Source organism: Sorex fumeus, unplaced genomic scaffold, assembly GCF_029834395.1.
Source record: "Sorex fumeus unplaced genomic scaffold, SorFum_2.1 ptg000019l, whole genome shotgun sequence".
Lineage (NCBI taxonomy): Eukaryota > Metazoa > Chordata > Mammalia > Eulipotyphla > Soricidae > Sorex > Sorex fumeus.
The window spans coordinates 41,602,830-41,627,313 of NW_026606076.1; the positions used below are offsets into that span (position 1 = coordinate 41,602,830).

Consider the following 24,484-nt stretch of genomic DNA (forward strand, 5'->3'; position numbering starts at 1 on the left):
TCCATCATCCACCCACCCGCCCATCCATCCATCTACCCATTTCATCCATCCATCACTGATCCATCCACCAACCCATCCACCTATATATCAATCCACCCATCCATTCATTCATCTATCCGTTCCATTCCATCCATCCACTTGTCCATTCTCATTCGTCCACCCATCTATTCATCCATCCATCCACCCACCCATCCACCCATCCATCCATCCACCCATCCATCCATCCACCCACCCATCCATCCACCCATCCATCCACCCTGTCCGTTGATCTGCTATATAGGGGAGAGTGAGTGTGTGCCTTGACCCGGTACGATGTCATGGTCATGGTCACGGTCCTCCCGTTGTTCATCGATTTGCTCGAGCAGGCCCAGTAACATCTCCATCATGAGACTTGTTGTTACTGTGTTTGGCATTTTGAATGTGTCTCGGGTAGCTTGCCAGGCTTTGCCGTGCGGACAAGGTACTCTCGGTAGCTTGCTGGGATCTCTGAGAGGGGTGGAGGAATCGAACCTGTCTTGACCTGGCTGGCTGCACGCAAGGCAAACGCCCTACCACTGTGCTATGGAAAATTCAAGAGTCAGAACAGGGGTTGGAACCACAGGACAGTCGGAAGGGCATTTGCCTTGCACAACAACCTGGATTCGATCCTTGGCATCCCATAGGGTCTGAGGATCTCCAGGAGTGACCGCTGAACACAGCACCAGAAGTCAGCCCTGAATATCACTGAATGTGCGCCCCCTCATCGGGGGACCCTATGAAGTGCCGAGGACCCTAAGGGGATCTGGGGATTGAACCCGGGATGGCAGCATGAAAAACAAGTGCCTTACTGGCTGGCTGGGTGGGTGATTGGATGGATGGATCGCTCTGGACCCTGATTTTTTTGGGGGGGTCTGCTGGTAGGGGGGTTTGGATCACACCCAGTGATGCTCAGGGGTTTCTCCTGGCTCTGCACTCAGGAATTACTCCTGGCGGTGCTTAGGGGACCCTATGGGTTGCTGGGGATCGAACCCAGGTTGGCCATGTGCAAGACCAACACCCTCCTTGCTGTATTATCGCTTGCTGCCCCTCCCCAATTCTTTTTGCTGTCCCTGACTCAACCCAATTCTTTGCCCAGCATTCGACATGATCCAGTTTAATTTAAAAAAAAGAATCTTTAAGAAGCTTATTAGCAAGAAGAGAGCAAAGCAAACAAGTAATTACAATAAGTGCAAAAATGTGTTTTTCTGGGGCTGGAGCAATACACAACGGGTAGGGGGTTTACCTTGCACGCGGCCCACCCGGGTTTGATTCCCAGCGTCCCATATGGTCTCCCTGAGCACTGCCAGGAGTAACTCCTGAGTGCATGAGCCAGGAGTAACTCCTGTGTATGGCTGGGTGTGACCCAAAAAGCAGAAAAAAAAATGTGTTTTCTGGTGCAAAATGGGAGTGTTAGAGATACTTTATTTTTGGCTCAGCGCTTCCTGGCTCAGCACTGGGAAATTGCTCCTCGCTGCTCAGGGGATTCTATGGGGATGGAAACCGGGTCTGCCACCGGGCAAGCTAGCTAGGGGGGTGGTCAGAGATACTTTGTATCTGCAGTAGCTACTGTATCACTTTCTCCCTGGCCACCCTAAACTTCAGAGCAGACGCAAAACCGCAGGAATTTGCAACACTTGAACACTTTTTTGGTGTTCCCCCAACTGTCCACGGGTTGGCTGGCCACTCTGTGGCCAGCTGTGTGTGGGCTGTCACACAGAAGAGGCAGAGAGCATTCTGCCCGGGCTGTGTCGCAGGTTCCCTGAGGGGAGGGGGCCTGACCCGGCTCCCGCCTCTGGGGGTTGGGGCGGGGCGGTCAGGAGAGCTGCGGGCCAACCGGCGCCTGGGGCTTCACACGCCTTCGTTTCTGCGCCTCCCATTGGCCAAACCGAGTCCCAAGAGGAGGCAGGTTGAGAGAGACGCTCTGAACCGGCAATGCTGCCAAGTGACACTTTATAAGGCACCGATACAGAGACTGGGAATGTCATGTGGGGTGTGTATATGTGTGTGTGTGTGTGTGTGTGTGTGTGTGTGTGTGTGTAAATCTGTCCTGGGCTTCTTTTTTTGGGGGGGCGAGTCACACACACCAGGCGTGCTCAGGGCTCTGTGCTCAAGAATGACTCCGGGGTGGGGGGCGCGCTCTGGGAATCATGTAGGATTTGAGGGGTCCGACTGGGGTCACTGCAAGGCAAGCGCACTCCCCACTGTACTGTCACTCCAGTTCTGATATTTTCCCTCCCTCCCTCCCTCCCTCTCTTCCTTCCCTCCTTTTTTTCCTTTTTCTTTTCTCCCTGTTTATTTCCTCTTTCTCCTTCCTTCCTTTCATCCTTTCTTCTTTTTCTTCTTCTTTTCTCTCCTCCCTTCGTTTCTTTCCTCTCTCCTTCCTTTCTTCCTCTTTCACTTTCCTTTTTCTTTCTTCCCTTCTTTCTCTTCCTTTCTTTCTTTCTTTCTTTCTTTCTTTCTTTCTTTCTTCCTCCTTCTCTCCCTTCTCTCCCCTCCTTCCCTTTCTTCTTTCCCTACTTCTTAGCATCATAAGTTCTTCTTTTTTTTCTTTCTTTTTGCTTTCAGGTCTCACCCGGCAGTCTCAGGGTTGACTCCTGGCTCTGGGATCACTGCTGACAGTGCTCGGGGACCCAGTGGGATGACGGAGATTGAACCCAGTTAGGTTGCATGCAAGGCAAGCTCCCTCACTGTGTACCATCACGATGCCCCCTATTTTTCTTGGGTTTCTTTTTTCTTTTTCTTTTTTGCACGTCAAGCTCTTCTGTGGAAGTGCCTCCACCCCCCCCCCCCCCCCTTCACTTCATCCTGCTCCAGTGCTCAGTCCAATGCTCAGTTTCATGGTCTCATGCCTGCATGAATTCTGAGTAGCCCAAGCCGGGTCAGATCCTGGGGGCGAGACCTCACCCTGCCCGCTCCAGCCCCGCTGAGGGTCTCCAAACCTGGCCCAGGAGCCAGAAGGGGTGAAAACGAGCTGAAAGATACGAGATCTGGTGACTGACCTGCTCTGCAAATCACTAAGCTTGACCTGCCTCCGGTTCCTTCCCCTTCTGGGAACCACTAAATCCATCCACAAACCCTTGATTATTTATTTTTTTTTCTAGTCATACATGCATTGGAGTCAGATTTCCATCCTGGATTGGCAGGGGCACCACAGCTGAGTGTGCCAAAGCAGTGGAGATGACACAGGAAGAAGACTTAAAAACTCAAGAGTTCATAGGGCGGGGGCTGGAGCAATAGCACAGCGGGCAGGGCGTTTGCCTTGCACGCGGCCGACCCCGGTTCGATTTTCAGCATCCGGTCCCCTGAGCACCACCAGGGTAATTCCTGAGTGCAGAGCCAGGAGTAATCCCTATGCATCGCCGGGTGTGACCCAAAAAAGCAAAAAATAAAATAAAATAAAATAAAGAGTTCTTGGGGCTGGAGCGATAGTCCAGCAGGGAGGGCATTTGCCTTGCACGTAGCAGACCCGGATTTGATCCCCGGCATCCCACAGGGTCGCCCAGCACCGCCAGGAGTGATCCCTGAATGCAGAGGAGTACCCCTGAACATCACTGGGTGCATCTCCCCCACCAAAAAAAAAAAAACCCAAAAAAACAACCCAACCACCCCGGGGTCCCTTGTATCCCACTGAGATTGAACACAAATGCCTTTCAGAAAACATCTCCACGGGATGTGAAAACTGTATTTGCCAGCCAGGTTGTTAAGGAAACTGCTTGGGAATGTTCTTGTTGGGCTAGCCTGGACAAAGGTTGCAAAATCCCTTGCATTTGAATGTGGACTTTGAACCAAGGGGGGTGGGGGTGGGGAGTTAAGTAGTTCTGAAGTCAAGGAAGATGAGAGGGTGGGGGCGGGGCAGGGAGGCACAGTCCTCAGCGGAAAAGTTCCTCGCTGAATAGATCCCAAGTCCCAAGTTTTCTTGTGGTAGAGTAGGGCATTCTTGGGGGCCAGAGTGATAGTTCAGCGGGGGAGGGCGCTTGCCTTGCACGCGGCCAATCAGGGTTTGATTCCCAGCATCCCATAGGGCGCCCGGAACACCGCCTGGAGTAATGTCGAAGCACAGATGCAAGTAAGCTCTTGGCCATTGCTAGGTGTGTTCATCTCCCCCTCTCCCCCTTCCTCTTTTTTGTTTTTTTGTGTTTTGCTTTTTGGGTCACACCCGGCCTTGCACAGGGGTTACTCCTGGCTCTGCACTCAGGAATTACTCCTGGCAGTGCTTGGGGGACCATATGGGATACTGGGAATCGAACCCGGGTTGGCCATGTGCAAGGCAAACGCCCTACCTGCTGTGCTATGGCTCCAGACCCTATCCTGTGATTTTTTTCTGTTACCTTTTATATTAAATTTTTATTAAAATTTTTAAAATTTTTAAATTTTAATTTTTTAAATTATTATTCCGCACGGCAGAGCCTGGCAAGCTCCCCGTGATGTATTCGATATGTCAAACACAGTAACAACAAAGTCTCCAATGGAGACGTTACTGGGCCCGCTCGAGCAAATCGATGATCAACGGGAGGGCCTTAAATTTTTATTAGTGAGACACCATGAGATACAGTTGTAGACTTACAAATTTTGTGCTTGGGTTCCAATTATACAATGATCAAATACCCATCCCTCCACCAGTGCCCATTTTCCATCACCGCAGGTCCCAGTATCCCTCCCACCCCCCAACCCCCCATCCCACCCTGCCTCTGTGGCAGGGCATTCCCTTTTGTGCTCTCTATCCTTTTGGGTGTTGTGGTTTGCAAAGGAGGCATTGAATGGCAATCATGTTTGGTCTAGAGTCTACTTTCAGCACGCCTCTCCCACCCTGGGAGGATCCTCCCAACACTCTTTATTTGGTGCTCCCTTCTCTATCTGAGCTCCCTTTTCCCTTAGCACGTGTGGCTGACCTCCAAGCCACGGAGCAAACCTCCTGGTACTAATCTCGGCCATTCTTGGGTGTTAGTTACCCCGTGATTCTTGTAGCCCAGTTGGCCCCAGTGCTGCTCAGGGCTTGTAATAACGGGAATATGCAGGTCACTCTTGCTAGTTGGGGCCACCCCAGTCTGCATCAGGCAATACTTGGGGGACCAGGTGGTGCCAGGGATTGAACCCCGGCTGGGCACATGCTCTAAGTGTTGTACTGTCTCCTGGACCCGACTTTACTCTTTTCTTTCTGCCTCAGCCTCACTGTCATGTCACAATGAAACTTGTGGATTGGTAGCAACCTTAGCTGCAGGGAATGAAAGATTTTAGTGAAAATCAGCGAAGCGGCTGGAGAATCAGTTTGCTCATATAAACATAGACTCTGGGGGTCAGAGTGATAGGACAGTAGGGAGGGCGTTTGCCTTGCATGTGGCTGACCCAGGCTCAGTCCCCAGCACCGCAAAGGGTTACCCGAGCACGGCCAGGAGTGATTCCTGAGCACTACTGGGTGTGGCCCCAAACCAAATAAATAGACTAAGATCTGATTTATTATCATTTGTAAATGTATCAGTGTATCTACATATTTTTCAGAGCATTGGTAGATATTTAACCGAACACCTGTGGTTTAAGTCTTAGTTTATTTGACACTTCCCCACGGTCAACCTGGAATATAGTTTGATTACCTTAAGTCAATATTTCTGGTTTCAATTTTCTTTTCCTTTCTTTCCTCTTTCTTTCTTTCTTTCTTTCTTTCTTTCTTTTTTCTTTCTTTCTCTCTTTCCCATCCCTCTCTCCCTCTCTTTTATTTTTGCTTTTTTGGTCACACCCGGCAATGCTCAGGGGTAACTCCTGGCTCTGCATTCAGAAATTGCTCCTGGTGATGCTAAGGGGACCCTATGGGATGCCGAAGATTGAACCCAGGTTGGCTGCGTGCAAGGCGAACACCCTCTCCGCTGTACTATTACTCCAGCTCTCCCCCCTCCCCCCCCAACAACCTCTTCTTTGTCAGTGTTTGGTTCTGTGTGTCCCCTTGAGCCTTGTTCTGGCCAATGAGATATACAAGGAAATCAGTTAGTGACTGCTGAGAGGTTTCCTCCTTCCCTTTTGCAGAGTTCTTGTTCTTATCCTGTGTTTGGGATGCTTGCGCGATGCTTGGAGTTGTGGCAGCCTCCTTGTCACTAGGAGGGATATCAGCTAGAGCTCAAGCCGCATTCTAAAAGATGATGGACTGAACCTTGGTCCTCAGTGGCAGTCATTGAAACAACTAAGTTCAATAACCCTCGGACAGCTCTTCCCGGGAACTTTGCTTTAGGTTCAGAGTCAGAACACATTCTCATTGTTTTCCACTGCCTGCTGCCAAAATGAGGGCCTGACTGTGTGAACAGGGTGCGTGTTAGTTATTAAGTAACTCTCTCTCTACGCCCCTGCCCCCATTTTTTCTGCACTCTGGGTTTCAATTCAAGGACGTAGCAAACCTGCTCCTGCCAGCTGGCTCTGATGACATTTTGGCCAATTGGGTCCTAAGAGGACAGGAACCCTTTGCCTTCTCCTCATCTGGCCTGGCCCCTGGCCTTAATAGCCCCTTCCCGGGACCAGAGTGATGATAGTCCAGTGGGAAGGGCGTTTACCTTGCACATGGCCCACCGGGGTTCAATCCCCGGCATCCCATAGGGTCCCCCGAGCACTGCCAGGAGTAATTCCTGAGTGCAGAGCAAGAAGGAACCCCTGAGCACTGCCGGGTGTGACCCACAAAGCCAAAAAAAGGGGGTCCCTTCCCTTTAGGAACTACTTTAGGGATCACTCCTGGAGAGGCTTGGCAGACCACAAAGGGTGCCAGAGATCAAACCAGGGTCAGCTACGTGCAAGGCAAGTGCCTTATGTGCTGTCTCATCTCTTGGGCACTGCTGTGGAAATGTGAGGCATTTTCACCTCCTGGGGTGTCTCCCCAGGAAAGCAAAATTGTCTTTTGGATGGAGGCGTCATCGGGGGAGGGGGAAGAGCTCTTCCTGCAAAGTCCAGGTTAGGGGAGTGGGGGCTGAACTCAGCCCCTCCCCTCCCCCCCCCCCCCCCACGCCGCGGTCTCCACACCTTCTTGGACACAGCAAACATCCCAGGGAGGCAGAACGCGTATGATTGGGGAAAAAGTAAAAAAACTGTCGTACACCAGCCCGATCCCCGGTACCAGGCAGGCGCGAGTTGTTCGAGATTTGATCTTCTCCAGTGAAAATTCGATTAGCGCTGGCCCCGGGGGTCTCCGTACAACTCCGCATTTCTAGCCGTGGGAAAAAGGCCGCGTGCGCACCCGAGCGCAGACCCCGCCCTCTGCCACTGTGATGAACGAGTGTCATTAACTGTCTCCTCCGCCAGCTAAACAAAAGTCACCCAGCCGTGGCTGTATAATCGCCTCTGCTCCGCCTGGAGGCGCGTCCTCCCGTCCTCCCGTCTCTGCTGATCTTGCCGCAGATACGCCCCTTAAGTGGTGGCGGCAGGGGAAATTCTCCCTGTAAGACGCATTGGGGGGAGGGGGGGAGGGAGAGTTCCCCCCTTGGGAAGGGAGTATGCTTTGCTGATCCTTGGAATCCCGTAGGGTTCCCTGAGCACCGCCAGGAGTAATTCCTGAGTGCAGAGCCAGGAGTAACCCCTGAGCATCGCTGGGTGTGAACACCCCCCCCAAAAAAGATGCATTTAGGGTGCCGGAGAGATAGTACACCAGGAGGGTGATTTCCTTGCAGGCAGGTGATCCGGGCTTGATTCCTGGAATCTCATAGAGTCTCCCAAACACCCTTGGAGTGATCCCTGAGCACAGAGCCAGGAGTCAGCCCTGAGCACCCCCAGGTATGTCTCTCCAACCAAGCAAAACAAAAAGATGCATTTGGTGTTCTTCCTAAGCCACACCTCCCTGCCGTGTGGGGTGGGGCTTCGGGGTGGGGCGGAGTTGAATGGGTTGGAGGTGGGATAGAGCATCTGGAGAGCTTTATCCGAGGGCCAGGGGAGGACGGAAGAGGGCGGGAGGGGTAGAAGGAAGGAGGGGACCCCCAAGTGGGGCATTTCTGCTGGCTGTGTCTGTCCCCAGGATTGAATCATGAGATCTCTCTCTTTTTATTTATTTATTTTGCTTTTTGAGTCACACCTGGCGAAGCACAGGGGTTACTCCTGGCTCTGCACTCAGGAATTACCCCTGGCGGTGCTCAGGGGACCATATAGGATGCTGGGAATCAAACCCGGGTCTGCCACGTGAAAGGTAAATGCCCTACCTGCTGTGCTATTGCTCCAGCCCCCCTCTCTCCCGGCAGTGCTCTGGGCTGACTCCTGGCTCTGCACTCAGGGATCACTCCTGGTGGTGCTCGGACAAGACCCTCTAGGGTACTGGGGATTGGACCTGGGTTGGCCGCATCCAAGGCAAATGCCCTCCTCGCTGTGCTATTGCCTTGGCCCCTATCAATAGCTTTTTTTTTTTTTTTTTTTTTTTGCTTTTCTGAGTCACACCTGGTGATGCTCAGGGCTTACTCCTGGTTCTGTACTCAAGAATTAATCCTGGCGGTGCTCGCGGGATGCTATGAGATGCCGGGGACAAAACCCGGGTCGGCCACATGCAAGGCAAAACACCCTCTTCGCAGTTCTATCACTGGGCCCCTATAAATAGCTTTTTTTCTAACGGAAAGTGTCCTCACACCTTATGGATTAACAGCACCCCTAAGTGGAGGGCACACCTCCACCTTTCCTGCTCTCGAGCTGAGGACCCTCCCTGTCGGTTTGGGAAGGACACTTTGGCTCGCGAAGGAGGAGCCCGGGCGATTTGCTTTGGAAGAACTTGCCGGCCAGCCCAGGCCGGAGGAATCCTGGCTCGCCTCAGGCTTCTCTGCGGACACGGAGTCTGCGGGATGCAGGGAGTGGGCAGCAGGTGGCGCCAGAGACGGCGGAGACCAGACTGAGGACCTGGCGGGATGCGGCCGCTTCCTGGGCAAGATGTGTTGTGTGTGCAATTGCATGAGATCCTTGAAGCCTGCAAGGAAGGTCAGCAGAGAGTTCAGGCTTCACGTTCAACGCAGCTGCGAAAAAAATGTCCTACTTTTGAGGGCCGGAAAGATAGTACAGCAGGTAGGACGGTTACCATGCACGCAGCTGACCTGGGTTCAATTCCCAGCATCCCATAGGATCCCCCGAGCACTGCCAAGAGTGATTCCTGAGTGCAGTCAGGAGGAACCCCTGAGCATCGCTGGGTGTGACCCAAAAAGCCCAAAAGAAAAAAAATTAAGGGAAGAAAAATTCCCAATTTCAGTCGTTGATTTTTTCTTTTTCTTTTCTTCTTCTTCTTCTTCTTCTTCTTTTTTTTTTTTTTTTTTTTTTTTTGCTTTTTTGGGTCACACCCGGTGATGCTGGCAATGGAGAGATCTGGTGAATTATCAGGTGAGTCAATGGAATAACACTTGTTCTGACACAATGGAGGAAGAAGATGATGAAGATAGAGGAGAAGGTCATGTGACCCTCGAGGCCAAGACGTTAGTGTATTAACTACCAGACAAGCCTTGTGGAAGTTATCAGAAGTTAACAAAAAATACAGGCTAAAGATCTTCTAAAGAAGGCATGCATCCCAGCTGACATCTTTTCCCCAGTGATCTGTATATGAAATTTCTGGCTTCCAGGAGTGCGGACTTTTTTCTTCTGATGGTTAAGCTAACAAGTGATTTGTTCCAGCAATCACAGAGAACTTAAACAAAACAGCACATCGATAACATATAAAACAATATATTGTTTTATATTGCCTATAAAACAATATATTGCTCCAGTAACAAATATTTGAAACCAGTACATATAAAACGTAAAAATCTTTTTCTGTTTCACTCTTAAAGAAACACAGAACTTGTTAATGGAAAGTGTGTAGCTATTGGGCAAGTAGCAACATCTTGAACCGGGACATTTTAATTTAATGACCAGTGTGGTTCCCTGCTCCACATTAATTTGCAAACTATTTTGAGTTTTTATTGTAGTGACTCCTCCAGGAATGATTCCTGAGTGCAGAGCCAGGAACAATCCCTGAGCACAACCAGGTGTGGCCCCCAAACGGAAATAAAGAAATAGATCAGATTTTGGAAGTTTTCTATCGGATTTTTAGCTGTATTGTCCATAACTCAATTACCTTTATTCTCACAGCCACTGTCCACATGCTCAGATAAGCCTCACCCATGAATGAATCTCTTCCTGGACCTCTTCTACTTTACACCACTGACAGAGCAAGGGTAACACACCACATTTGATGGGGTTTAAAATAGAAGGCAAGGGGCTGGAGCGATAGCACAGTGGGTAGGGCGTTTGCCTTGCACGCGGCCGACCCGGGTTCGATTCCCGGCATCCCATATGGTCCCCTGAGCACCGCCAGGGGTAATTCCTGAGTGCGGAGCCAGGAGTGACCCCTGTGCATTGCTGGGTGTGACCCAAAAAGCAAGATAAATAAATAAATAAATAAATACATAAATAAAATAGAAGGCAAGTGGTTGGTGGGCGTGCACTCCAGGGCAGTGTGCCAGAAATCCAGCTCAGGGAACTGCAAAACTTCTTACCGTTGGCCATGCCCTCCCCCACCAAGCACTCAGGACAGAGGCGTTCCTCGTTAAGTTTTAGGACTGCATCAGAAGTGGGACTTTATTCCTGATCAGGCACCATTGGGGCCTACTCCCCCGAAAGTAGAGCAGCGGCGGTGGGCATGGCCTCCAAGGCAGCAGTGCCTCATGCGGCTGCTGTAATTTTCCTCTTTTTCAACACTTTGGACTCACATCTCAATCTCCATGACCTAATTTTGAGGAGGGCAGCCTGGCTGTCACAAATACATTATGCCAATCGTCCACTAGCCTATTCCGATCTCACCAAAATAAATGTGAACACAAGAAACTGAACAAGTCTAACATTAAAGAACACATATCTGAAACTGCACTAGAGGACTCACAGAAGTCACAAAGGAGCAGCACCAAAGAGGAAGCTAGTATTCTAGACGGGGGAAAAGGTGACCACCATCGAAGAGCTCATCAAGAACCCTTTCTCACAGCAAGAGGGGAACATGGATAGTGAACTGGAGGGTCCCACCTCGTAAGTTCCTAAGGAGCATGAAGAAAAGGCGCAAATCCCCGCCACGAGGAGTGGGTGGAGAAAAGAGCTCAGAAGCCTCAAGAGGGAATACCAACAAATACAATCTCTCCAATAAGGAATTTAGAGATGAAATGTTGAGGATGTTTATTGAACTCAAAGAAACGATGGAACAGGCAGCCAGTAAATTAAAAGGAGGACATGAAAGAAACAGTGGAATGGACAGCCAATAAAGTCAGGAAGAAATGAAAGCAGAAATAAGAAAGCAACAAACATGTGTCACTAATAAAAGATTCAGTAGATGAAATTAAAAACAGAGTGCGTGTGCTCAACAGTAAAATGACACCAGCCGAAGACCGAATCAGTGAGCTTCAAGATGAGCTGCATAAACCATACAGGCAACAACATATATAAGAAAGGGCCCCAAAATAGCTCGTGTGAATCAGAGACCTAGGGATGAACTTTCGAGGAATAACGTAAGAATCATCGAAGATTCAGGAGAATGGGAGGCAACCCCAATGAAGTAGCAAGAGTTAAGGACATCCTTGCTGAGAATTTCCCAAAGCTGGAGAATGCAGACATCCAGAGCCAAGGAGCTAAAAGAGACCCTAATAAAGAGACTCCAAGACATATCGTATTCAGAATGAGAGATACCACAGATAGAAACATAATACTGCAAGCAGAAAGGTCAAAGAAGGAAATCACATACAAAGGAGCGTCCCTTAGTTTTGCAGCAGATTATCAAAGGAAACCGTCCTAGCCCAAAGACAATGGTGGGATATAGTGAAAAAACTCAAGGACACGAATGCCTCACCAAGAATACTCTATCCGTATTCCGTATGCAATGGAATACACTGCAGCTGGTAGAAAGGATGGAGTCATGAAATTTACATACAAGTAGGTCAACAGAGAAAGTATCATGCTACGTGAAATGAGCCAGAAAGAGAGGGACAGACATAGAAAGACTGCACTCATCTGGGGAATATAAAAGAACAGAATGGGAGACTAACACCCAAGAATAGTTGAGATAAGTACCAGGAGGTCTGCCCCACGGCTTGGAAACTGGCAAAACTGGACAGTTACATGCAAAAAAATGGGCTCAGACCTCTACCTAAGACCACGCACAAAAGTCAGATCAAAATGGATTAAAGACCTCAGCATCAGTTCTGAATCCATAAGGTACATTGAAGAGAAGGTCAGCAGAATCCTCCACGGCACATAAACTAAAGGTATCTTCAAAGGTGACATGCCACTGAGCAAGCAAGTGGACACAGAGATACAACTCATGGGACTGTCTTAAACTAAGAATCTTCTGTGCCTCAAAAGAATCAGTGACCAGACTACAAAGACAGTTTACAGAATGGGAACGGATATTCACCCAATACCTGTCTGATAAGGGGTTAATATCAAGGCTATACAAGGCACTGGTTGAACTCTACAGTAAGAAAACATCCATCCCATCAGAAAATGAGGCTATCAAATAAACAGAAACTTTCTCAAGGGAGAAATCTGAATGGCCAAAAGGCACTTGAAAAAATGCTCTTCATCAAAAATCATCAGGAAGATGCAGATGAAAATAAAAATATACCATCTCACACCACCAAACTGGCACATATCCAAAAGAACAAAAGCAACTAGTGTTGGCATGAATGTGGGTCGAAGGGCACTCTCTTTCTCTGCTGGTGGAATGCTGACTGGTTCAGCCTTTTTGGAAAACAATTCAATCAAGTTTTTACTAAACAGAGGGATATTTGCAGGGTTGACGGTTTCTTTGAATGGCATTCTCCATTCAACACCATGATGTTGTTAGCATCTAAAAATACATGAACAAGACTTATCTTATGTGTGTGTTAATGCTTTTATTTTTCTGTGTTGTAGCCACACCTGATGGTGCTCAGAGCTTCCTCTTGGCTCTGTGCTCAGGAGTCACTATGGCAGGGCTCAGGGGACATATGGAGTGCCAGGGAGCCAAGCAGGCCTACTGTGTTGAAGGCAAGCACTCTTCCCTCTGTACTATGTGTACAAGCACTATCTATACTTCTTTTAGCCAATTTATGAGACCTCCAGGGCTCTGTGCATTTATACAGTGTGGAAACCTCTCCAATATGATAGATCCATACAACGGACTATTAGTCAAAGGAAGTAATGACATACTGTAGCACAGATGAACTTTGAAAGCATCAGGGTTTAAAAAAGGCTTCCCAAAAGGTCACATATCTTACGATCCATGTATGTGAAGGATTTAGAGAAAGAAAAATTCATAAAGACAAAAGATGAGTGTTGCCAGGAACCAGAGGAGAGAGAGAATGAAGAGGTCAGTAGGTAGTGAAGAGGCTGTTTTTGGGAATGATGAAACTGTTATGGATAAAATAATGGTCACTGTCGCTGTCACTGTCCTCCCATTGTTCATCGATTTGCTCGAGCAGGTCCAGTAGCATCTCCATTGTGACAATTGTTACTGTGTTTGGCATATCGAATACGTCGAGGGTAGCTTGCCAGGCTTTGCCGTGCGGAGGAGATACTCTCGGTAGCTTGCCGGGCTCTCCGCAAAGAGCGGAGGAATCGAACTCGGGTCGGCCATGTTGGCTGCTTGCAAGTCAAACGCCCTACCCGCTGTGCTATCGCTCCAGCCCATGGATAAAATAATGGTAATAGCTGCAAAATGAGCAAGTATAGCAAATGCTACTGAAATTTGTCTTAAATGATGGATCCCATAAGAAATCATTTATGCAGATGTGTTTTTCTTTTCTTTTTTGGGTCACACCTGGCGATGCACAGGGGTTACTCCTGGCTCTGCACTCAGGAATCACCGCTGGCGGTGCTCAGGGGACCATATGGGATGCTAGGAATCGAACCTGGGTCAGCTGTATGCAAGGCAAACGCCCTACCCGCTGTGCTATTGCTCCAGCCCCAAGAGATGTGTATTTTAAAAGGGTACAAGTTTTCTCTCCTTTCCTCATTGCCTAGAAGCACCTTGGAAAATAGGGAATAACTGTTGGGCTGTGACAAATCTTTTCTTTTTTTTTTCAAACTCTAAATTATGTAAATGTAGTTCACCTTGCCTTTTCACTGCAGCAAGAGAGGGCCAGCAGACACTCCCCTCTGGGCCCCTAATCCCTGTGCTGGCCAAGGTGTCCTTACTATTTTCCCCTTAAGAAATATTTAAAACACTTCACTTCAAAGTCTCTCCCACCACCCCCCAAAAGAAAAAGGAGTCACCACTCTCAATGTTCTGCAGCTTGATTTTTGTTTCTTTTGTCTTTGCATGTTTAACACTTGGTGGTTGTTTTGTGGTCACATCCCATGATGCTGGGAGAACCAGGCTGTCTGCCCAAGATCCAACAGAAGCTCCAGAATGAACTTCAGCTCTTTGAGCTCTCTCTGACCTTGTATGTGACCTGTTATTATTTTTTTTGGGGGAGGTCACACGCCGCAATGCACAGGGGTGACTCCTGGCTCATGCACTCAGGAACTACTCCTGGCGGTGCTTGGGGGACCATATGGGACGCTGGGAATCGAACCCGGGTTGGCCGCGTACAAGGCAAACGCCCTACCCGCTGTGCTATCGCTTCAGTCCCTGACCTGTTATTTTTAACTTATTTTATTTTCCTACTTTTGTTGTTCCTTTGATGAATGGAATACAGTTTTTCACTAAAAAGCATTTTCATGTAACCCACCAACTTTCCCATCATGCCCATCTGCTGTCCTGGTCCCAGTCCTTCCCCATTTCCTTCCCTTTCATTCATCCCCCCATATCTCTCCTAGGACCATCCCTTCCCACCACCGCCCTCCCAGCCTCAAGAAGAGCCGGTTCCAACCGCTCTGGGAGTGGTGACCTAGTGCGCATGTCCCAGTCCGGATTCTCCCACGGCCCAGCCTCCAACGCCAGTTAATAGCGTTGGTTTTCGTGTGAGCTACCGTTAACATCGATGTTTGGAGCAGGCTGCAGGCACCAGGCACCGCGGAAACCCCCGAGAGCCCCCTGAAGCTAATATATATTGAACTCCCAAGTCAGTAATGTCAGGATGCTGTGGTCTGAAAGACACATTGGCCACCTTGCAGAGTTTGCAAATCCGAAGAACTTAGTCATAGAGACCTCATTGCTGAACCGCGGTGGCTAAGTGCCCCGGTAATACTGGCTCTGAGTATTGTTGGGAAGAAGAAGTGAAATGGTGCATCTAGGGTGGCTGAACCACGGGCCTGAGTACATGGCGATTGATCTTTCCATGTTCCAAGAGCTGGTATTCGGGCTTCTTGCTACAACTGTTCTCTTAGCTTGGCCCCTATTTACAGTCACCCCTGACTCACTCTGAGGGCCGTTGACTGTTCATCTGTAGGTTCTTTCCCCAGGATATGTGTTAGCATCCCACAGCCTGATCATTTCTGGATAGACCACCCACACCTTTTGGAGATATGTCTCAAATCTCTTTATTTAACAACGGTGGTCGTGAAACCTAAAGACAGCCTCTCTGAAACTATTTTTACTTTTCATCTGGTTATCTTATTATATTAATCCTCCTCCTTCAGCCTATTCCATATATATATATATATATATGTATATATATATTTTTTAAACCAAACCCCCTTGCTGTGCCATTTCTCCCCTTCTTTTTTGGAGGAGTCTGGCGATGGAGGAATACTTGCCTGTGTTCAGGGCTTACTCCTGGCTCTGTGCTCAAGGATAACATCTTGTGAGACACGTGGGACCACATAGGATTCCAGGGATGAATCTTGGGTCAGCCTCCTGCAAGTGCCCTATCAGATATACTATTTCTCTGTCCCCCCCTCCAATTCTTCATCGGGTCCATAAAATTTCTCCTCTTAAGGGCTTTAAAACCCTGAGCCAACTTTCTCTTTCTTAGATTCTTGTCTGTTTCCCCTTTTGTACCCACTCTAACCCCTTTCCTTTCTCATGTATCCTTCAACCCTCACCCCCTCCAAATAACCACCACAGTGGAAATCCTCTCAATATTCAGAACCTTTATTACTAATCTATTCACTTATATGCATCTATTTATGAAACATTTATCAGAATCAAATAAATGTGTATGGCATTTCAAGTGTTTGTCTAAGGCAACCATCTGGTACCTAAAGTGGCATCAGCCATTGACTTGAGAGATGTCCATATCTTTTTCTCTCTGGACAAAAATCTGCACTTGCCCCAAAGAGGTGCATTTGGCAGCTTTTTCACGCTCCTGCTGAGCCTTCCTCTTCAGAGCCTCACGCTCTGGTCTCTGCTCTTTTGTGATGGGCTTTGACATGACTGGTTCGGGAACACTGGGCTTTCTCCATGGAATTGGTTGGGAACGGAAGTCTTGGAGTAGAAACTGACTCTGACGTTTGGGTGGAGCCTGGCGCTGGGTCCCAGAGACAGGAGGAGGGCCCTGCTGGAGAGAAGTGCTAGCCTTTGTCTTGGAGGGAGCAGGTCTAGAAGTTGCAGGGTGAGAAATAGGCCGGCTAGTAGAGCTCAGCAAAGCTGGTCGAGATGGGTTGGTCGAAATGGGCTGAGCTGGCCTGGCAGGATGTGACGAAGATGCAGTCGCTGGCCGGGATGAATTGGTGGCAGTTGGCGGAGCTGAGTTGGTCAAGCCAGGCCTGGCAGGGTCAGTTGCAGCAGGACGATGTGAAGCCATAGACTGTGGTCTCCGCCGAACACGTCGAGGTTCCGGCCTCTCCATGGTAAGAAAAGGCAAAGGGATCAATTTGACCTTCCCAGGAGGTGGCAGCTCAGACCAGGATGGAGCCGAGCATTCTTCAGCACTGCTGCCTAGTTTCTGAGCTTTGACCTGAGTTTTCTCCAGACCTTTTCCATGCCGTGTAGCACTTGGCCATGGTTTGACAGCTGAGGGGATCTGGACGTCTTTGGGCTTCGTTGAACTACCCAGGACCCGGGAGGAAGAGGATCCAGGCTTTGGCTCACTCTTCTTCCCCAGTGCATCAAACTCTTGCACAGACTCCAGCATGTGCATGCCTAGGCAGCTGCGGGGCTTTTTAAGGGCCTCTTGGCAAAGCTCCGGTTGACTTAACTTGCGTTTCATCCTGGCAACGGTGGGCTTCTCTTCTGCCTTCACCTTCTTCCTGGTCTTACTGTCATCAGCTTTCTTAGAGTTTTCTCTGGCCTTTTTTGTCTTCTCCTGCCCATGGCTCTTGGTCTTGCTGATCTTGCTGGACTCAGCTTTCTGAGGTTTGCTGTTCGGTTTGGCCATGGTCACAGGGCACCTGTCACTGACTGCAGCATTACAAACAATCCCTGCTTCCCCTAGCAGGCGTTCTGGGTCTTTGGAAGGGATTTTGGCTTTGGGTTCTCCCTCAAGAGGCTCAGAGGCCTTGTTTTTGTTCTTCCGTGTTGGGTGGGAGGTCCCCTTAGTGCCACCTGAGTTTTCTTGCCCCTGATTCAGAGTGATGGTATCTGTGGTGTTCATTCCCTGCAGATCTACACATTGATCTAGGTCTTGTAGGCAATCAAAGAGCTGGGGAAGTTGTTTATCTTCCACCCAGGTCATGATGTCTTCAAAAATACCCCCAGATTCAATTCCAATTTCAAGTGTTCCTGTGTCCTCCAAACACTGACCATTCTTTTCCTGGCAAGTAATTTCAGTACCAGGCTGTTGCTCTTGGCTGAGAGGATCAAAGCAGGCCAGGAGCTCGTGGATTTCAGGGATTTCTAGAGGGCACAGTGGAGGATCTTGGTTTACTATTGGGAACTGGTAGGTATCTGGAGACTTTGAAAGCCCAATGTTCATCTCATCCCAATTCTTGTGTGTTTGCTCCTGAGTTGGATCTGGGGCTAGTGCCAGGTCACTTTGTGCTGAATCTATTATGCGAGCATTTGGAAGCTCTGGTGGTGGGTTACTCTCAAGTATCTGAATCCAGCTACTGCAAGCCATGGGTAATTCTGACGTTGGTGTCAGACAAAATGTCTGATCGGAAGGTTGCAATGCCAGGGAAGTCTCCATTCCCAGGGAATTCATCACTACAAAGGAACCACGGAAGAAATCAGTGCCCCGTAAACAAGATATTCCCTCCACACAACTCGCGGTGCCACAATTGGGCACCTTCCGGCAATGGGCAAGGCATTGTTACTGGCTCTTCTAAGGACCATGGACAGGGCCCTGAGCTAGAAGACTGGAGGTAACTGTTGTAGTTCTTCCTGTTGGTCATGTGGTGCCGTTGTTTTCTTTGTATTTGAAAGAGTTTCTGTGTAAACTGTACTTAAAAATAAGAGACTTGGAACGGAGGAATAGCGCAGTCGGTAAAGCACTTGCCCTGTGCACAGCTGACCTTAGTTTGATCCTCAGCATCACATTCGTGCCCCTAAGCACCTTCGTAAGTGAAGCCTGAGCACACAGCGAGGTGCAAGCCCTGAGCACTGCGGTCTGTGACCCACATTCTGCCTCCCCCAAACTAAAGTTTTTTTTTTCTACGAAGAGATTTGTAAACTATTAAATGTTATGCAGAACTTAGTATGATATAGTCAATTTCTTCACTTTCCTGAAAAAAAAATACCCCGGAAGTTCATATCATGGAATCAAAGAAGGAATGAAGCACCACTTCCTCGTGGATTCTGTGCTCAAGTAGAGCTTCTAGGTTTGATAACTTTGTTTTTTTTTCCTTTTTTTTGGTTTTTGGGTCACACTCAGCAATGCACAGGGGTTCCTCCTGGCTCATGCACTCAGGAATTACCCATAGCGGTTCCCAGGGAACCATATGGGATGCTGGGAATCAAACCCGGGTCGGCCGCGTGTAAGGAAGTGCCCTACCCGCTGTGCTATCACGCCAGCCCCTATGTTTGATAACTTTGGACAGAAATTCTGAGTATATTGTGTATTCAGGATCTTGTACATTAATAAAGTAAGGGGAAGTTAATGTGGTATCATCACAATAAGAGTTCTGAAATGTCTTCAGAAATCACAAAAACAAAAATTTAAAAATTATTTAGTTAATAATTGGGCTGGAGCGATAGCACAGCGGTAGGGCATTTGCCTTGCACGCAGCCAACATGGCTGACCCGAGTTCGATTCCTCCGCCCTTCTCGGAGAGCCCAGCAAGCTACCGAGAATATCTCGCCCGCACGGCAGAGCCTGGCAAACTCCCCGTGGCATATTCGATGTGCCGAACACAGGAACAACAAAGTCTCCAATGGAGACGTTACTGGTCCCGCTCGAGCAAATTGATGATCAACGGGAGGGCCTTTACTTTACTTACTTAGTTAATAATTAATTATTTACTAAATAATAATTAATGGAGCTCATTGTGACTGTGATCATACTGGCGGACTGATCAACTATGAAAATGTGGCATTCCTTGTTATGCTACTGAAGTTTTCTTCTAGGAAACCTAGGTGGTCTTTACACTATCATACCTTCCAATCTGCTTTAGAAGCTCTGATGTCGAGTGTGAAAATATGGTGCTATAAAATGAGTGAGTGGAGTTTTTTTTTTGTTGTTGTTGCTTTTTGGATCACACCCAGCAATGCTCAGGGGTTCCTTCTGGCTCTACACTCAGGAATTACTCCTGGCGGTGCTTGGGGGACCATATGGGATGCTGGGAATCGAACCCGGGTCGGACGCGTGCAAAGCAAATGCCCTACCCGCTGTGCTATTGCTCCAGCCCTGAGTGAGGGGGATTTAAACTTAAACTGAGTTTATTTAACTTCAGGTTTCATAAATTTAACAATCTCAGTGTATTTAACAGAAATGCCACCTGTCTATTGACAGTTTCCCAAGTGGGGAAGTAAGATTTGACCCCAAGTTTTGAATGCCAGATTTCCCTTCTCTCCAGTTTACTCACCTTGGTAACTCGCTTCCGTGCTGGGTGGAGCGGACACAGAGTAGCAGACTCCAGAGGTGGAGGCTGGTGGTCGGTTCTTTGGGGGCTGGACCTCCTTTAGAGCCATAACCATTTCTGGAGATGCATTGCTGTAAGCTTGGAGGGCAGAGCCCCTACCTCCTTTGTATGTCACAGAGCCATTGGGTTGCAGGTAGGGACCAGCTTCTCCAGAAAGGAGAGGTCCCTGAGTGCCCTGATGATAGTAAACCACCTGGCTTCCTTCCTGGTAGGGAAGCGACGGGCTATAACTCTGATTTGGAACCTGAGATGGTGTCCTTTCAACAAGACTGGCAGAAAGTGATGGGTACAGAGACACCATGTGGTTGGTATCTAAGGTTTTCTCATAGAGAGCTGCCATAGACATGGAAGAGACATTGGTGTCTTGGTCAAGGATAGTCACAGTAAAGTCTCCCATGGAAGACTTCTTTTCAGTACTTCCTGCAATATCCCACTCCAAAACACTTGGGTAGGAAGCAGGCAATGTGGATAGCTGGCTCTGGCCAGATACTCCAGACAGCATTGTGGTGCTAGAATGTTGGTCAAGATCGGCACTGCCCATGAGTGGTTGGAAAGAGATGCCAGGATCTGAGGGCAGGAGCCAAGCAGATCCACCAGCTGGAGCAGATATGCTGGAGTCGTTGCAGACACTTCCTGTTAGGGAAGCTGCATTGTTGACGACGGGAAGGGGAAGCTGCAGAGAATGTGCAGTTCCCAATACAGATGGAGTTTGAATATTTTCTGTAAGAAACAAGAGGGTGATGAAAAAAATCTGTGAGACTGATAATCTCTGACAACTTTTTTTTTTCTTTTTGGGTCACACCCATGTGGATTTGTTGCTTACAGCTAGTTTCTCCCTGTCCTAGGTCTACCCGTAGCTTGCTCTCCTGTTGAACTTTATGCTATTTCCTAGAACGGAAGCATTTTAAAACTAGGAAGCCCTAAGAGAATGACTAACATGTTATTGGAGAAGAAAGAAACCCGAGGCCCAGATATGGCCTAGAGACTTGTTCAAGCTTTCCCATTATTTTTATTGGGATTGGGGTGGGTGGAATTTGGACCAATACCTGGCAGTGATCTTGGGCTATTCCTGGCTCTGTACTCTGGAGTGACCCCTTGTAGTGCTCAGGAGACTGGGTGCAGTGACAGAGATCCAACTGGATTGGCTGCCTACAAGGCAAATGCCTTGTCCCTTCCTGTACTATCTTGCTGTCCCTTATGTATTACCAGGTTACGGAACCTAAGCATGTGGACTTTCTTGCTAGGACTCTGCCTTGATCACTACAATGTCAGAAACTAGGAAGAAGGTGCTTTCCATTAATATAGGCATGTGGGGTCGTTACAACTATTACCATTGTGATCTTCAGGTTTTGTATTTTGCTTGTGCAGTTCCTATCTATTACCTACGGCTCACATATAACTCAAACTACTTGATGAATTGAAGGTTCGCAACTGTACACTGGTTTCCGATCCCCCCTCAAAAATGAGTACTTTAGTTTTTCTCAAGATGTGTTTTCGGAAGGAAGACTTGTTTAAATTCTGAGTCTCAAGTAGCTTTCCTGCAAAGGATTTACGTACAACTCTAATTAAGAATAATGTGCACACAGAAATAAAATTTGTCTATTTCACGTGATTTACATGGGAGGAAGTATAGAGATAAAGAAAAAGTCATGAAAAATATGTATCACGGAACTGAAAAAGAAGTATTTAGATATTAATGAAATCTGGGCTATGTGGCAAGCAGCAGAGTACAGTAACTGATTGACAGCAGACCCAAGAGTAAGCCCTGGCCAACAGTGAATATCGTCCCCAAACCAAACAAAGTAAACAGTACAATAAGTTTATTAAGAAATTGTGTCATGTATACGATATGAAGATAGTATTCTATTTTAGCAAAAACTACTAGCCAAAAAAGGGAATAGAAGGTGTTTATGGCTTACCAGTCCATAAAACAGAAGATTTTCCAGTAACTTACATAACAAGCAGAAAATATAATACATGTTATTGCATTTGGTAGCCAGTATATGTTTTAAAGGAGTATAAAGCAGAAATCCATATAATAATTATAAGGAAATGGCATTATTATTCTCTTCCATACCTCTGAGTATTAGCCATCAAACAACAGGTATTAAATAGAGCATACCATTTCAGTAAATCACACAAGAAGCAGAAAAGACCATCTGAAAAATGGTCACAAAAATTTCAGATTTATTTTTAAAACCTAGATGACAAGTATCTTTATCAGACAGGAAAATTTCATTCCCAAAGTTTCAGAAGCAATCACCAAAATCCAATTGAAATATTTTTAATGTAGGAAAACTCAGACTCCACAAAACTGAAATCAGTGTGTACTTAGACAACTGAGACTTGACTTTTCTATTTCTTCGTTAGGATCTGAAAGCAGATGTTGACTGCTATCAAAATGCTGTCATGTTAGGAAGAAAGTGCTTTTTTTTTTGCCTTTTTGGTCACACCCGGCATTGCACAGGAGTTTCTCCTGACTCATGCACTCAGGAATTACTCCTGAACACCCTGAGTGGTGTTCATGCTGGCAATCAAACCCGGGTTGGCCATGCGCAAGGCAAACGCCCAACCTATTGCTCCAGCCCAGAAAAAAACTCTTTGTGAAGCTGACAAGTTGCCTTAACCTGGACCCTACTTACCACACAAAAGAATCAATTCTCCTGGTTCAAGTTAGAAGATTATCACTTCTTTATTTTAACAGGCAGAGCATACATGTACCTGACAAACTAGAAAGTTATAAAAACATTGAAGATGATGTATCTTCCATCCCCCTAGGTAACTAGTATTAGTTATTGATGGGAAGTATCATTTCTAAAACGTGTTTACTTTCAAAACCGCCAAGTGCAAACTGTGTTCTAGAGACAATAAGAAAAGAAACCACAACCATGGATTTCTGATAGGCTGTTTTTTCTACTGGTACTCTACTCGAGACAGAGTATGTTTTCTAGTCCTAGAATTGATTAAAGTCAACTGCTTTGACTTGCTCTCAGTATAGTTAACTTTATTCGTTCTGTTTGGATTTGAACGATTTTGTTCTCTCTAACATTCTATCTCAACTGTATCTCCTTCCTTGATAATTTCCATCCATAATCTTTCTTTCCTATTTTATTCTCCCTCATCTCATCTTCTACTTCTTGGCTTCTGTTTGTCTAGGCTTGTTGAAAATAACTCTAAACTCCTTACCTTTGAGGACTTGCCCCCCTACTACTCAGCACTCCACACCTTCCCCACAATCCAGTTTTTTTATCATCGAGTTTAGATAGAAAACTCAAAAGACACATGATAATGACTTTTGAATAGCACTACATTTAAAATACTAAATTATAAATACAAGTGGAGAGACCGCTACAGATAAAACATCCTGGTATATGTTAGATTTTGTACCAAAACTACATTTTCTGTTTCTATCAAAATATTGTCTCTGATTTACTTTTTTTCATGGATATCATGTTGAAATCACTATTAAAAGGAAAAGGAAACACAGAGAGTGAACACTCATATATAAACATGCATTTGAGCTTGTAAGTATATATCAACTATAATGTAATCAATGAGGAAAAACACTCTATGTGAGAGAAAGGAAGTCAATGTCTAAAATCACCCAACAAATGTGAATGTCAAGCTAAAATAAGGCTTACCGTATTCTAGTTGAAAACTTTCCTCTATTATTACATGCTGCTTTTCCTTGACTGCTAAGTTTAGGGATAAGAAATCTCATGAAAAGCTTTGAAAAATATTATTCCTTACCTGACATGATCAGAAAAGAGGAAATATCAAGGAAAGGTAAATGAGAAGAGGAGACAATAGGAGAGTACGTCTGAACACTGAAGCGGAAGTCCACAAGTGTCCAGTACCAATGACTGATCACTGGTGATTGGTCATTGGTCAGTGACGGTCACTTGCTATGATCCAAGCTTGTTTATGAACAACTGCTTGGAAACCCCAAGATTCTACCAGGTGCTGGTAGGTTTGGTGGAGAATGATGTCATAAAGCAGGCAGTTGAAAGGTAGAGGCTAGCAAATAGGGAGGTCAGACACCCAAGAAGAAGACTGGATTGGATAGCCTGAGAGGCAGACTTAAGCAGGCTAGAGAGATGGAATCTTACAAGACAGTTATAACAGTTTCACCTTCCTCAGACTCTTAGGTTAGGGAAATGCTCCTATTATACTGATGAGCTTACATATTTCATTAATAAATCAAGAGTTACTACAAAATACTTTATATTGCCTAATTAACCAATAACATTAAGTTACTTGGTAGTGTATTTTGTATAATGTTTAATAATAATGTTAATGCTTTGTAATATACATTATTACTCACTTTAGGGTTAGGAAATGATGGATTATTATGAGCAGTCTTCCCGTAACAAAAAACCCTAAGTTTAGGATGTTCTGCTAGCAAACATGCACCCAAAAGAAAAGAGTAGGCAAGGATAGAATAGATGACAAAGGATCTGCCAGCTGAAAACTTGTGCCAGGAAAACTTTATAAATAAATCTTTCATTTATTTATTTTGATTTTGGGTCCTCACCTAGCCATGCTCAGGGCTTGCTTATGGCTCCACACTCAGGAATCACTCCTGGAGGAGCTCGGTAGACTGGGTACAAGAGAGGTGCCCTGCCCACTGCATTAT

General features: G+C 46.9%; 1 protein-coding gene across 1 annotated transcript; it reads right to left on the reverse strand.

Moving 5' to 3' along the window:
* Positions 1 to 7,155: 7,155 nt before the first annotated feature.
* LOC130022301 (uncharacterized protein C2orf78-like) lies at positions 7,156 to 23,665 on the reverse strand (the record flags this gene model as incomplete). Its single annotated transcript, XM_056113047.1, has 5 exons — positions 7,156 to 7,195; positions 15,057 to 15,082; positions 16,113 to 17,974; positions 19,792 to 20,568; positions 23,599 to 23,665. Coding segments are annotated over 5 exons (2,772 nt in total), but the record flags the coding sequence as incomplete, so codon positions are not given.
* Between the last annotated feature and the right edge of the window lie 819 nt (positions 23,666 to 24,484).